Genomic DNA, 15,943 nt, shown 5'->3' with positions numbered 1-15,943 from the left:
ATAAGCGGTATAGAAAATGGATAGAATGGATGGATGGATGTTTTGGAGAAGAAAAAGAGTGCAATCAGTGAGCATAACTGAAATGTTATCCTGATCAAGTCAATATATCAAATGTTAACCAAAACAATGGAATCTTCAGGACTTGAGGTATATGTTTTAAACTGTATTTTAATCCCTATGTATTTTAATGATTATTTTATATTAATTCCACAGTGCTGTTGAATTTCTGAATCTGGCTGGATCAGAAGGTACTTTCTATGTATTTCATTTTCTATAACAGCAGCTCTGACAGTAGCACTGCAAAGTAAATCACAGTTTATATCCATGCACACATTCTAATATGTTATCGTTTCTATAGTAACAGCTTAGGGACTTGTACTGTGAACGCTGGTGAACACTGACTCAAGATATGTGAAACTGTTAATATGAAGTTTTCTGTGATTTTTTTAAATTTTTTTTTTAGCATTTATGGAAGGAGTCTCCAATGTCAGTGCTTTGTAACAGCCAGAGGTAAAGCTGCAACTTTAAGTTTTGAGAAACAGGAGTGTCTTCAGCACAGGGTTGTGATTGCTTTGCGATTTGTGTTTTTTCATGAGAAATGGCACTTTTTGTCTTATTAACTTTAAAAGCAAGAATAAGGAGAGGAGAGAACAATTGTTTATAGCTGCCGAAGCGTAAGTGATAACAGGGACTAACAATTATAAACGTATGAAATGTACGCGTTGACCTTTAATATTGGAAGATAATCAACTCTGCGGTGGTAATCGTGAATCCACTTCACCTCACACTGCATCACGCCACACAGTCATTGATTATTTTCCTATAACATCACACTCTCAAGTGTTTTATTTATTATGACATGTTGTGAATGTATTGGCAATGTATTAAGCAGAGATTAAAGTGCACCTATTATGGTTTTGAAACGTGCCTAATTGTGTTTAAAGCTCTCATGAAATAGATTTACATGCATCCGAGGTTAAAAAACACTTTAATGTGCTCATAATTTAAACTGCAGCATTACCCTTTTCCCCCCAGTGTCACAAACGACTCGTTAAATGATCCGTTCTAAATGATTCGTTCTAAACTCCTCCTTTCAGAGAGCATACACTGCTCTGATTTGTCAGACGTCCCAGTCTGTTGTGATTGGTCTACCGCTGTCAGCGTGCAGCCAGTGAAGACCAGAGGCGGGGCTTTTTGTTACAAACCTGCGTAGGTTAGTACAGGAAGTAAAGTCTGGAATCACTAACGAGTCGTTTCTGCTGTTCAGAATCGGTTCCTTCTTTTAGGAATCAATAACTCCGAATCACAAACAGCTCTATATATAACACACTACATGAAAGGTAATATTTAAAAAAAACAAAATAGGTGCACTTTAATTCAATTTTAAACTATTAAATTTTCATTTTGGTTCATTCTGAACAGAAACCACATTTTTATAACTAGTTAAACTAGTTATAAAAAAGAATGGTTAATAACGGTTAGAAAATGGTTAATAATTGTTAATAATTCTTTACATACTCTGCTTATAGGAAGTCTAGGTTATAAATCAAATCAAACAATGCATTTAACCAGAAACATGTTTGCAGAGCATCCTTCTACAGTACATTGCAGCGTGATTTATTACTTATGGAAAAGCAGGCTACTGTATAGTGGTTATCTACACTGCCCAAAAAGGCATCTTAGCAAGATGCCTTATAAGATCATTAAACCTTTTTATAGACATTATTACTCATTTCAACAACATTTCTAGTTGTTTTTTTTTTTGTTCTCTTGGCAGATAATTTTGCTCCTTTTTTTTTTTTTTTTTTTAGAAAGAAACGCTTAAAATGAGTAAAATTTTCGGCAATAGAACAAGACTATTAGAAGAGAAATGACTACAAATGGCTTGAAATAGGTTTCGTAATCTTATATTTGGTTTATTGTAATCTTGTAATAGGAAGTAGTAGATAAATTATTATATTCAAGGTATTTCCGCTTGCAGTGTAACGCCATATCTTCCTGATGCCAGGCGTGCAAGAAGTGACGAATTCTAGACAGGAATTTAGGCTCATTATTAAAATGCTCTCCATTGGTTAAGTGCTTTTTAAAATAACAATCTCAATCTGGAACAGTTTAGAGCAGTGGTCACCAACCCTGTTCCTGGAGATCTACCTTCTTGAAGGCTTTAGCTCCAACCATAATCGTGCTCATCTGACCATCTAATCACTGCCTTAAGAAGTGCTTGATCAACTAAAACAGGTGTGTTAGATTTTTGGTTGAAGATGAAAACCTGCAGAAAGGAAGGTAGATCTCAAAGAAGAGGTTTGGTGATCACTGGTTTATAGGGATTTTGTTCATGTGTGTGCGTGATTGTATTAAATGAAGAATTTTGTATGCATTACATTTTACAATCGCAATCTGTGGAAATGGAAAAAAAAAAAAAAAAGATGAATAAATGATTTAAAAATATATTATGAGGCACATGCAGTTCATGCTGGTCAGTTTGGTAATATATTGTTGCTGTTTTTTCTTCTTCTGAAAGCACTCCCTGGATCAAAGCTGCAGAGCACAGAAAGGAGAACATCTATTTTTATCTGAGTGAAATTGATGGTTGTTATTGGCAGGGTGTTCTCCCTGCAGGGGGGAGACAGAGGCAGAGACCCGGTGTGTGTGGTGTGTGTGTGTGGAGTGTGTGTTTGTGGCCTAGGCTGGAGAAACTCGCTGTGCTCCATAAATGCCTGCAGAGTTGTGACTGGCGTGATTGGTGGACCTGTCAGAAATGAAAGCCTGGAGCCACATCTAGCGAGAGCTGTGGATATTCAATCATCTCTAATACTGTTTTTAGGTTGAGCTGGTGTGATCTAGGTGTTATTCTCCTCATGGCTGGGGAGTAACAGAATACAAGTAACAGGATTATGAATTTTGAATTTCTAAAAAAAGGCACGGGCAAGAGGTTTCAGTTACTGGAAAAGCCCCAGCAAACAGATTAGAGGTGCTCGGTGATCGCTGTGGGATAACATTGAAATCCATAGAAACGTTAATAGAGAATAGACAGAACACATAATGGAGAAAAATTTCAAAGTTTAAACTTCAAAGTTTAGACTATGTCACTGGCTGCCATTTCAGTAAGGTCAGGAGTCGTACTGAAGTGCATTCTTTTTGAAAGCTGCCTACTCAGATACGTGAACATTAAGAGTGATATTTTGTTGACTGAAAGTAGTTTTGACCGTTAAGTAGAGAGCTGTTCTTGTTCAGAAGCTATATATATATCATACTGGCAGTTGATTATACGTTCCAATCGTTTCTTAAAAATTCACATCACCTGGAAAAATGGCTCTGTTGTTTGTGCCATAGTGTAGACCAGGGAGGCAATTCTTACGACTGCAAATGACCATCATTAGCCAACGACTACCCGATACCCAACAAGACTGAAATTACGACAGAAATACCGTATTGAACAAATCTACTTTACTGAATGACATGAATATTATGTTATTGTAGCACATGTAGTTAGCAGTAACATAGCCTCCGTTTCCCAATATTTAACATTAGCTACTCTAACTAAATCTAGTAATGTTGGAATTAACTAAACAACTCTATTCATAGTTTGTCACTGATAGGATTATGGCCTGAGGTAACTAGTAAACCTAAGTAGAAGAATACAAATTTATCACTAGTTAATTAAACCAAAACACAACTAGTAGCTACTGTACATCCAAGACTTTTCTTATACTGCTGTAGCTAACAGAAACAGGTGAGCCTACATTTACTTTCAGTTTATTTGTAAATTATATTTGTAACAGTGAAGAAGTTTGCAAAATGAACACAAAAGCCAACAGTAGTATGTTCAAAATTGTGCTACATGCTAAGTAGCCTAATAGTTCTTGTTGTTTAAGGGTTAATCTAGTAGAGTCTAAATCTGATGCAATTACAGATATTCATTCATCTTCAGTAACAGCTTTGGGCAGGGTCTCAGTGGATCTGCAGTGGATCCGGAGCCTACATGTGGTGCGAGGTTGGAATAAACCATAGGTGGGAGGCCAGTTCATTACAGTGCACCATACGCTCACATTCACACCTTCAGGAAATTCAGGCCCTGTTTACACTAGTGCATTTTCGTTTTAAAATGGCGTTGGAAATTGAAAATGATCTCCGTCCACACAACACGATCGAATACGCATGTCACATGACCATGTGTGTGTAAACATACGCATGCGTGTTTACAAGTGTAAACAAGAAGTTGGTTGCAGGTCACTGGGAGGCACAACAAACCGGCGTTCCATGTAGTGCTTACGCCGCTTGAAATGAGATTTGTTGCTGATTTCTCTAATCGTAACTCGCCTCTTGCGCATGTAGGCAGCTGCAGTATTATAAAATACAGAATTTAACTGCACAAAGGCTGCTAAGAATGACAACAAAGCCAGCAAAGTTTGTAGTTCAGTCTCCGTGTTGTTGTGTATACGATCAAGGTAGCGTAATGGTCATATGGTAGGGCCTTGACGAATCAGGGAAGGATACGCAATGATCCAGAAGACCCAATCAGGGGGCGAATGTAGGCGAAGCCACGCCTTCGTTTTGGTCTGTTTACACTGAAACGCGAGCCCGGAGTTTTCAAACTAAAACGGGGTCTTCTGCGTTTCCAAAAGTCTCCGTTTTCAAGGGAGGAAAACGCCGGAGTAGTGTAGATGACAGGCGTAACCGTAGCAACAGTTATGCGTTTTAAAACGAAAACGCACTAGTGTAAACAGGGCCTTACTGTAGCCAATCTACCTACTGCCATGGTTTTTGAGAGGTGTAAGGAAACCGGAGAACAAGCAGGAAACCCACTCAGAAATGGAGAGAACATGTGACACTCCACACAGACAGTAACCTGAGCTCAGGATTGACCCAAGGACTCTGGTGCTCTGAGGCGGCAATGCTACCCGCTCTCTGCTCTTAGCCTCTTAAACTAACAGTAGTATAATAATGATCATATGCGACCATTTGTAAAAGTAAAATACTTACTTTTTCATACAGGTGCAAATCACTACACTACAGTACTTCATGGCAAAACATAACGCAGTTAGAAATGGTTCATTGTTTGAAGGCATCGATTGGGAATAAAGAGAAAAATGTCTGATTGCACAGCAAAGCCATTATAATAGAGAACTCATTGGAAGGGACCCACCAGCCCTAACAGGACGGGTTTAGTTGCACTGGATGACATCTATAATATATAATAAGTTTCTCCTCCTGTATAAAACACTTCCGTCCAGATGGCAATTAAATTAATGCAGAAGGGACGAGTTTCTGCCAGGTTGTTTTGACTATGATCCCAGATGAATGCGTCACACCTGGTCATATGATCGTGTTTATATTTATATGCCAGAAGCTAATGTTAGATAATGAATGAACTTAGAGATGCAGCAACTAAATGTTGCATTGCATTGTGGGATATGTGAATATAAAGTAACTTTATACCTGTAGCTGACATTATAATAGCCTCTTTAATCAGCCTATGGGTCCTACTCTTCTGATTGATTTTATTTTCTTCCTCCTGCTAATGGGCTCCGAGTGTAGGCAGTATGGAGAAGAAGTTATACGATCCATACCAAGTAAGCTGTTGAGAGGCATCTCTAAAGCATTCATCTTTTTGCAATTTAGGAAGTGGATATGTGAACTAGGTGGATAAATGCAGCAACTAGCAGCAGTGGAAAAAAAAAACAAAAAAACTTTTTACAAATGTGAGAGTTGGCAGTACCAAAGTTACAGCATCGGGACATGCGCTACTGTATAAAATGTTATACAGCTTTATACACTTTGCAGTACACGTAATCCATTAGACTCTATACAGCCGGGTGGACCAGTTTCTCAAATCAGTTTCTCAAATCCCTCAGATCAGGTCGAGGGAGAATGTTGACTTACGGTACAAACTGCACTTAAATCTCAAACATTTATTGGAAATGAATTTGATCCAGGGACACTGATTGAACAAATGACTTGTCTGTTAACCATTAAGGCAAGACACTGAAGGTAAGTAGGTAAATAATATTTTAAAACAATAGATATCACAATCAACATTGGCCTGGTGAATAGCCTTGGTTGGATATTCTTATTTTTGAGTATTTTTCTTTGTATTGGAATTTTTTTCCCTAAAAATATTATTTATTCAAATGATGCTCCATTTAATATTTAATGAAAGAAAACAACACAAAAAAATAGTCTTTTGATGTTGTTAGATGAAAAAAATGTATTTCACTATGAAGAAGCTCTCAAGAGAAAAACCTTTACAGAGCAGTTGGTTAGAATATCATTCCTACATTGTGTAATCAAGAAAATACTATGCACTGTTATTAAAAAAAAAACAAAAAACAAACATTTATGACATTTTTAACAACTATAAGCAACTTTTGGGGGAAATTCCGCTTTAATTTAGGGATAAGAACCAACGTGTAAAATTTCGTTAATGCAGGTCGTCTAGAAACAGATTTTTGTCTGGGAATGTAGAAACAAATACAATGTTGATTAATGTGTTTCCACTTATATTGGTTCATTTTAATAAATTAAATTGACATGTATGGTACATTTTAATGACACATAAATGGACTTCAGGAAACAAGCTATTCATGGTTAATTAATGATGACGTAATTGTACCAAGTGGGCAGATCTTAAAGCGTTCTACAAATTTGCAAACTTTCACATAATGCGGATGTCACGAGTGGACAAAAGAATGAAATACAATTTTTGTTGAGTTTACTATTATTATTACTACAGTTCGTGAGAAAACATTATAGATTCAGAAATCGTCTCGCTACCTGTAGTGCCTGAATTAGTTAACATCCTTACAGCACTCTCCTTACAGCGTCATCAAGTGAGAGCCACTCTGAGGAAGGTTGACCTCCACAGAGCTGCCGGACCTGAAAGGGTCTCGGGCCGCACACTCAGAACATGTGGTGACCAGTTAGTGGGGGTGTTCGCAAACTTCTTCAGACTCTCATTACAGCTTGCCACGGTTCCCACCTCTCTCAAGTCCACCACTATCGTTCCGGTGCTCAAAAGGTCTGTGGTGGATTGCCTCAACCACTACCACCCAGTTGCCTTAACCCCCATTATCATGAAGTGCTTTGAGAAAGTTATTCTGTCACACATCAGAAACATCATCCTCAAGGATGTAGACCAGGGGTGTCCAATCTAATCCGGAAAGGGCCGGTGTGGGTGCAGGTTTTCAATCCAACCAAGCAGGAGCCACACCTGATTCCACCTGTTTAATCAGTTGATCTTGGCTTTCAATAGACTCAGGTGTGGTTGGTTGGAATGAAAACCTGCACACACACCTGCCCTTTCCAGATAAGTTTGGACACCCCTGATCAAGGCAGTCATCACCAAGCAAACAGATCTATGGATGACGCAATCGCACTCCACATAGCCTTAACACATTTAGAGCAGCCAAACAGTTATGTTCGCCTGGTATTCATTGATTTCAGTTCTGCTTTTAACACTATCCTTCCTAACAGACTTATATGCGAAATAGGCAACCTGGGCCTAGAGGTAGCTCTCTGCTCATGGATCATGGACTTTCTCACTAACAGACCGTAACACGTCAGAATAAGTAATCACACCTCCTCCACGCTGGTTCTGAACACAGGTACGCAAGGCTGTGTGCTTAGCCCAGCCCTATTCACCCTCTTCATGCATGACTGCACCCCAATCCATTCTTCCAACTCCATAGTAAAGTTTGCTGATGACACCACCATAGTGGGACTCGTATCTGATAATGAGGAAACCACCTACAGGGAGGAGGTACAACATCTAATTCAGTAGTGTATGGACAATAATTTAATCCTGAACACCACAAAAACCAAGGAGATCATCATAGACTTTAGGAGATCCAGGAGGACCACCCATCTCCCTCTGCATTTAAATGCAGAGGAAGTGGAGAGTGTGAACAACATCAAGTTCCTTGGAGTGTGCGTGATCTCACGTGGTCCGTCAACACCTCTCACCTGGTGAAGAAAGCACAACAAAGGCTATTCTTCCTGCGGAAACTCAAACAGAGTTTGCCAGACTACCAAGAGAGCATACTGACATACGGTATCACAGTGTGGTATGCTAGCTACACTAGGGAAAACCACAAAGACTTGTGTCGTGTAGTTAAATCAACAGAGCGCATCATAGGCACTGAGCTCCTGAACCTGGACACTGTATATGCTATCCGGCTGCAAACAAAGGCCTGCAGCATCATTAATGACTCCATTCACCCAGGGCACAGAATGGTTCTTCCCTTGCCATCTGGAGAGAGGTACAGGGCCATCAACTCACACACAAACAGACTGACATGCAACTTCTTTCACAAAGCTGTAGCTGCCGTCATCCCGTAATCATCCCAGTAATTCCCTAGTTCTTTACAGCTGTTAAGGACTAAGGACCATTTGATAATAAGCTTCCCCTTTGCTGCTTTGCTGTTACATGCACCATAGTGCGCTTTGTCACTTGTGCAATATAAACATCTCAGAACACTTTTCAATAATTAAAGCATCACATTTATGTGCAATTTTGTATATATTTTAGTGTGCGTTGTTTATTAATTCTTCATTCTTCTTCTTTTTTTTGAACTTTTTAAAATTCCTTTCAGAGGTTTATGTTTAAATGCTCTTGTGAGAGTTGCCAAAGTAAATATCGTTGTATTGTACACAATGACAATACCCTACCTTACTTTACCTATCCCGAAATACATCTCTAATTTAGACTGAATACTTACAGTATACCATTGATGTATTTTTGAAGCAGAAATGCAGACCCAGCTTCTTTGTAGTGATATCATGTGCGTTGTAAAGAGAGCTTTTTCATCTCAGCTCAGAATTCTTGCAGCTTCCTGTTTTGAATGTGTCTGAGGCATTAAGAGCAGGTTACACGAAGGGAAATGCAGAAAACTAGAGAGTGGTGGTGGTAGTGGTGGAAGTGAATCATCGGGGGTGGAGGGGCTGAATAAGAACAAATACCTCCTGTGTCATGACCGTCTGAGCCCAATCTCTCTGCCAAATGCGTCTCATCAGCCCTTTAAGTGATTCCTCTGAATGCTCACATATAGAAACTAAATTAGGTCCAGAGACAAGCCCGTGCTCTAATGGGTCTGCAATACGATCCGGACAGCTGAGTCAGAGAGTCAGCGAGAGAGAGAGAGAGAGAGATTATAATAAACAGAGAAAATGCGATCAATGATTGGGCTTAGAGATATTGCAACAATCTTCTGTATAATTATAATGAAGTGATTATATAAATGCGCTTCCTAAGTATACATTCAATAAACTACCCTGAATACTTGCTGAATAAAGCCATTTTCAGCCTACCCATTTTCGAAAGCCAATTTCAGACTCCCTATGTACAATATTTACCTAAGACTGTACTGTACTCTACCGTGGGGAATAAAATACCTTCCATATGTAATACAACTGTAAATGAAACAATATTAGAAGCTATAGTGTGATGTTCAGCAGTCAGCAAAAAATGCGTAGCTGGCAGCATATGGCGCAATATGACTCTTATCAGTATGAGATGTATGTGAATGGTTTTGCAAATCCGCACTTGGGGGAAAAAAATAAAAGAGGATTCTCAGAAACCTCTGCTGCATTCCAGTTTGGCACAGGGGGTGAATTGTCAAGGCGTTCGATGCAGTGCACATTTCCCTACTGCAGAATGAAAGTTTTATGATCTTTTTCGCTGGGCTTGGCTCGAGTCCTAGACTGGAAATCCCGACGGGCCGCGCCAATCGCTCGAAAACAATGCGCACAGCCGGAGCCCTTTCCTACAGAGCGCTCCACTCGGAGAGTGTCAGAGAAGCTGGCTTAAACACATATAGTGAGAGAGATAGGGAAGGAGTGAATGGAAGCTGATCTAATTTCTGTGAAGTGAAATTGCTCCACAGCTTCCTTTGCACTTGCTCTTATAGATTAGCCATTAGGAAGCTGATTCTACCTCTCCCTCGACCCTTTTTCCCAGCCCAGGGCAATCACAGAACCGTCCTTCAGCTCATTATTGCACTTGGTGCCAAGAGACTGCTGCCCTATCCAACACTCCAATGCTTTTTGATTGAACTTGGGTTATTATGAGCTCCGACAGAACAGCTGATGGATTGTAGTCCAGATCAGGGGATAATCTTTGAGGGCACATCACTGTGTAACAGGACACAGCATGGTGTAATAGAAGACAAACCCAGAAACATGAAAAGGAGAAAACAAGAAATAAGAAACCCCTGGGGAAGGTGTATCAGATTTATTTTATTGAGCTTCTGTTCAGGAGATAAGGTCTTCGTGTTCTTTAAAACACAGCGAGGACCCTTGAGGGGTGGACTATAAAAGGGCGACGCACACACACATATGCTCACACGCTTTTTGTGTGTCCGTACGATTTCTAGATATGTTATAGCTTTGGAGATTAGCAAACTATCAATAGATCTTGCTGTTAATAGAATGTGGTTTGTGCTTCTGCCAAGGTCAACTGTAGAAAAGAAATCATTCAAGCCAGAGGAGAGGTTCCACCTTTCTAATGATTTGTAATAGTATAAAGCTCCCTGGTTCTAATAAATAGACACAATATTACTGTATGCATTAAAGTTCATTAAATCATATCACCATCAGGGACCAACAGACTTCTGTAATACTCTTTAAGCGTCCTAAAAACAAGACAAAACAAGGGAACCCCTCCGCTTAGAGGGAAGTGGTAGCTCAGCGGTTAAGACGTTGGACTTCTGATGAGATGGTCCTGAGTGAAAAATTCCAGCCCTGCCAAGCTGCCACTGTTGGGCCCTTGAGCAAGGCCCTTAACCCTCAACTGCTCAGTTGCATTAAAATGATTTAATTCTAGATAAGGGCATCTGCCAAATGCTGTAATGTAATGTAATGTAATGTAATCCTAAAAATCCCTCAGTTGTAGGGTCCTCCATAGGGGTTTTCAGGGTTCTAAGTAAAACCCTTTAGGAAGCTCAGAGAGAATTGCAGAAGTCTGATATCTCTGAAGTGACAATAAGCTAATTTCTAAGACTGATTTAATGATTTCACTTAGTGGATCTGTAATCTGATCACGTGTAACGATCCTGAGCTTTGTGCCGTCTGCTAGGAAACAGGAAAGCGCCACCAAATATTTAGGAGATTCAATAATATGGCTGACTACATGCTTATTGAATCCTGCGTCTGTAACTTTAACACGTTTGAGAATAATTACATCTTGATGGGAATTTTTTTGAATGGAAACCATTAGCCTGACTCACACTAGGGAGTGAAGCAAAATGTCCATTTTGTTCAATAGCACAGGAGTCCAATATGGGATTTTGCAATTTGCCACTAAGTACATTGAAGAATAAGTTACTGTCAAACAGTGAATGAGGATTTGGGAGTTCTGTGGAGATATTAGTGATCATATCTCATATCTTTGTTCGTTCAACTCTGCCTGCACTGATACACACCTGTCTAACAGAACACAAAAGGTGTCTGATGTTCACCGTTATCAGTGACAAGCCTTAGACCATTTGTGACCGAACCTACGTTTTTATCCCTAAACACAATACAAAATCAATCCTATTAAAGTTCAAACTGCGATTTAAATGTTGATTCCTCACAGTATAATGTCACTGATAAGGTCAGATGCGTGGTGCAACCTTTCAGTGATAAGTGATTGGTTTAACGACTCTGTATGCATGCTGATGTGTTTGGCTTAATGTCAATGCCTTGTGTTGATGAGACTTATTTGTTAGAGGATAAATGCTCATTTTGTATGGCATGCCATAAAGCTAGGAACGAACAGTAATGAAATGCATCATCTACATCAGAGAGGCGGCTGGAATGTAACTGTCCGCTAATGGTGTCATGAAACTTTTCACTGCTTTGTCTGACCACGGTGACCTTTGTTACAGAGTTGCATACATCCACTTAGGAACGAATCCTCTGCAAGATGACACCAAATGTGCACCTGATGGGCCTTGATTTGCAGTTGATCTTCATAAATATGGATGTGATAGCCGATATATATCTCAAATAAGCATGTCTTGATTGCTCCAGAGCTTTTCTGTCTTTTCTGTATGCTTTCCAGGTGGGCCATCAGCTTGGTCGTCCTCTCACTGCGAGTGCTGCTGCAAGAGCCAGAAGAGTGAGAGAGAGGGTGAGAGTGGCACGTCCTTCAATGAACTCTCCACTTCCTGCTCCGAGACCCAATCAGAGGCCAGTTCCCCTCAGGAGACAGTGATCGCCCGTCCCGTCTCCCAGCAACACCACCACCACATCCAGACTCTGGAGCGTACCGTGAAGAAAGGCCCGGCCCAGGCCATGCAGACGGAGACACGTCGGAGGACGGAGCTTTTGCGCACTCGCACCACAGGTCCCCGTGACCTCATGACCCCGTCCAAGAGGAAACCTGCTAAGGAGAAGCTAACACCAGAGCAAGAGCTGCAGAAATGCATCCAGGACTTCCGACGCATTCGGATTCCTGAGCGCTTCCCGAACAGGAAGAACACGTGGCAGTCTGACCTCCTGAGGAAGTATCACCTGTGAAGCGAGAACGAAAGGAGTGGGAAGAGAAGGAGAAAGGAGCAAGGAAGAAGGAGGAAACACAATCTACCTATCAGTGCTTAAGATCACACTTCGATTTGCACTTCACTTGAGCACAATCTCTTGGTCTAATCTTTTAGCAAGTCGCATAAAGCACAGCAAAAGATGCAGTTAACCTTGAGCGACTTGTACAGGTTCTGTTACAAAGCACAATTACTCAAGCTGCAAATCAATTTCACAGTGTCTAAATGAACCAGCCTTGTAAAGAACACAGTGGAATGGCTTGGACATGCACTAAACGAGCACTTATCAACACTGCACGAATCAGACACTTCTGCCTGTAGTCTCGAGTACAGGATTTATGTGTGAACGTGGAACAAAAAGCACAAAAGAATTCAGTGTCGTATGGATTGTATGTTAACACAAATCTCTCCCCTTTTGCCAATTTTTGTTTGCTTATGACCAACGTTCCCTGTTCCCAGTGCATGCTTAGGCATTACGATTGCAATATAGAGTAACTGCCTCACCTCCTAATGGATTAGTGCTATATATTACACCCTGTATAATTCGCTGACGTTTAGGGAAAAATATAACATAAACATCACATCCTCACAAATGACAATGTATCCGAAACAATAGAGCAGCACAGATTTGCTAGATTGTGTTCTCGTCGTGAACATTTTTGTCGGGATTATTATTTGTAGTGTATCTGATCTGGTTTTGCCTCGGGGTGTATGAAGAATCCCTTATTGTGAATGTGCAATGATTTATTAAATGAACGGAGTTTAAACGCAATTCTTTTCGTTTGACTGGCTGTGTATCTGTGACTGGCGGTGTATAGTGAGATTTCACATTGCATTTGGAAAGGGCACAGCTTTCAAGTCAATCACAGGCTTGAGCAGAACAAGCAAGTGGCCAATTTTGCTTGTTTGTATCAAATGCACCTTTCAGCAAACTGGACCAGGAAAATCACGAGAAAAACTAAACAACGAACCAGAAAAATATGCAATTTTCCAACCGATGTAATATCCGAGTGCTCTCACAATTTTGACAGTCTTATTGGATCCATTACAAACCAGACTGAAGTTAATCTGCTGTGTTTTTTTTTTTTTTGCTCCCTCGTTGTTTGAGTTCATTGCTCATTACAGAGGTGGGATTTGTAATACAGTTTTCCTCGGTTTTCCGTGCGTTCGACGTTCCTTCGTTTTTAAACCTAGCGAGAGATACATGCGTCATAAATATCGTTTTTAGACATGACTATTTATATTCGGGAGAGAGAATCTGCAGTGTCACCACATTTCAGCTGAAACCGAGAGGCTTTTGCTCTTATACACCCAAAAGTCTGATGAATATGGATTTATACATGTGAAGGTTTTTTGGCCCAGAAATGAACTAAAAATCTAGTAATCGTGGTATAAATAGGCCTGTATGTTAACAACTCCTCTGAAATGCTCGGTAAAAGTGAATGCAGTAGGATTTACATGCAAAATCTCTTTATTCCAGCTACTAAGAACTGCAGATTTCGACTATAGCAGAGGTCAGATCAAAGGCAAACAGACTGAACAGGGGGAGATTCATATTCATAGTCAAATCAAAATGGTAATAAACAGATGGCCAAAACATGACTTGGGATAAGCAGCGAAACTAAAACAACTCGGAGCTAAAGAATCAAAGAAACACTTAAGTCGGGCATGCACTGTATGCACAATTTATACAAAAGTTTACTGCCGCCAACAATTTTTTAAAATCATGGCTAAAAAGCATGTGAATCGGTATTTAAGCAAAAAAAAAAAAAGAGACATTAAGATTTGTATTTTAAAATACAGAGAAATTGTAATAATGAAAATTAAACTACATTTAATTCATAAAGCCTGTGTGCGGATTGGCCAAATATCGGTTTATTGCATTCCAGGCCCAACAAACGTTTTCCAAAGCGAACTTTGAATCTGAGCAATGGAATGAGTAAAAAAAAATAAAATTGGGATGTTGAAGATTTTTGAAGATGTTGAAGATGACCCCTGACATAACCTTGGGGCAGCACGGTGGCGCAGCGGGAAGCATCACCGCCTCACAGCTCCAGGGTTCCAGGTTCAATCCTGAACTCGGTTTACTGTCTATGTGGAGTTTTGTATGTTCTCCCCGTGTCTTTGTGGGTTTCCTCCAGTCTTCCAAAAATCAATGCTGATCGGAAGTGGATTGCTCTTAAATAAATAGACTGATGTTCCAGTCACTGTTTTCCCACATCGCGACCAATATTCCAGGGATAGCCTGCAGATCCACTGCGACCCTGACAAGGATAAAGCGCTTACTGAAGATGAATGAATGAATGAATAAAAAAAAAAAAAAAACAACTATTTAAATATAAATTCATGAATTTTAAAATCTCTGAGCACTGAAAACAAATATGTATGGTTTTTGAAGTAGTGTATTTTATAGTTGTGAATTCAATGGTGTTTAAATGTCATGAGTCTATTAAGAATTCTTTTTGCCTTAAGAAATGCTCTTAACAAGTCTCTATGCTGTATTTTTGCTTCCATAATTTGGATGGTAAATCACATGTGAATCACACAGTGTGAGTGTCACGTATCGGGAAACTCTGGACTCCACTTCCCATCAGCCACTGCACTGCACTAGTTGTCACATGACCACCTGCACCTGATTCACGTTTTGGTTAATGAGCACTCATGGGTATAAATAGTCCTTGTCTGCACCATTAGTTGGTCTTTCGTTCTGTCACAATTCGGATGGTTGAGCCAGACGCAGACGCAGACGCAGACGCAGACGCAGACGCAGACGCAGACGCAGACGCAGACGCAGACGCAAAGAAACGTACTAAGAAACAAATACACTATAACAACCTTGAAACACACTGTGGCAAGAAACAAACGTCGAGACATGGACAACGAAAGACCAACTAATGGTGCAGACAAGGACTATTTATACCCATGAGTGCTCATTAACCAAAACGTGAATCAGGTGCAGGTGGTCATGTGACAACTAGTGCAGTGCAGTGCAGTGCAGTGGCTGATGGGAAGTGGAGTCCAGAGTTTCCCAATACGTGACAGTGAGATGGTAAGCAATGCCCAGTTAAGGAGTTTGATCGACCTGTCGGAAAAGTTTCTGCATTTAGTCGGACTTCACGTCATGCGAGTATTGTCACGATCCTATATAAACACCAGAAGCCTAGTTACCAGCATTAGATAAAATCCATCATGAGCATAGTGTGGTTCCTATAATCTCTAGTATAGTCGGTGTGTGTGGTGAGTTTCATGAGTTTGAATCCAACAATCACTTTGGCTAAATAAATGTTAATCTAGATCAATTTGAAAACGCGAGTTTTTCTCTAAGTTTTCTCTAAGTGTTTCTGTTGACTGAGCTTCTCGAAAATGCTCGCCCAAGCGGATCAATTTTAAAAACGCTGTTTTCGCGTTGTGTTGAATACCGAGAA

General features: G+C 40.1%; 1 protein-coding gene across 1 annotated transcript in view; it reads left to right on the top strand.

The window, feature by feature from the left end:
• The window catches only part of kctd16a (potassium channel tetramerization domain containing 16a), a 33,011-nt gene extending 19,732 nt beyond the window's left edge, over positions 1–13,279 (top strand). The window contains exon 2 of the mRNA XM_017484749.3: positions 12,041–13,279. Coding sequence (XP_017340238.1) covers positions 12,041–12,498 — 458 coding nt within the window. The 3' untranslated portion in view covers positions 12,499–13,279. The remainder of the gene's footprint in view (positions 1–12,040) is intronic.
• Positions 13,280–15,943: the final 2,664 nt, after the last annotated feature.

This window comes from Ictalurus punctatus, chromosome 14 (assembly GCF_001660625.3).
Source record: "Ictalurus punctatus breed USDA103 chromosome 14, Coco_2.0, whole genome shotgun sequence".
NCBI classification, from domain to species: domain Eukaryota; kingdom Metazoa; phylum Chordata; class Actinopteri; order Siluriformes; family Ictaluridae; genus Ictalurus; species Ictalurus punctatus.
This window is presented reverse-complemented; position numbering and strand designations above follow the sequence as displayed.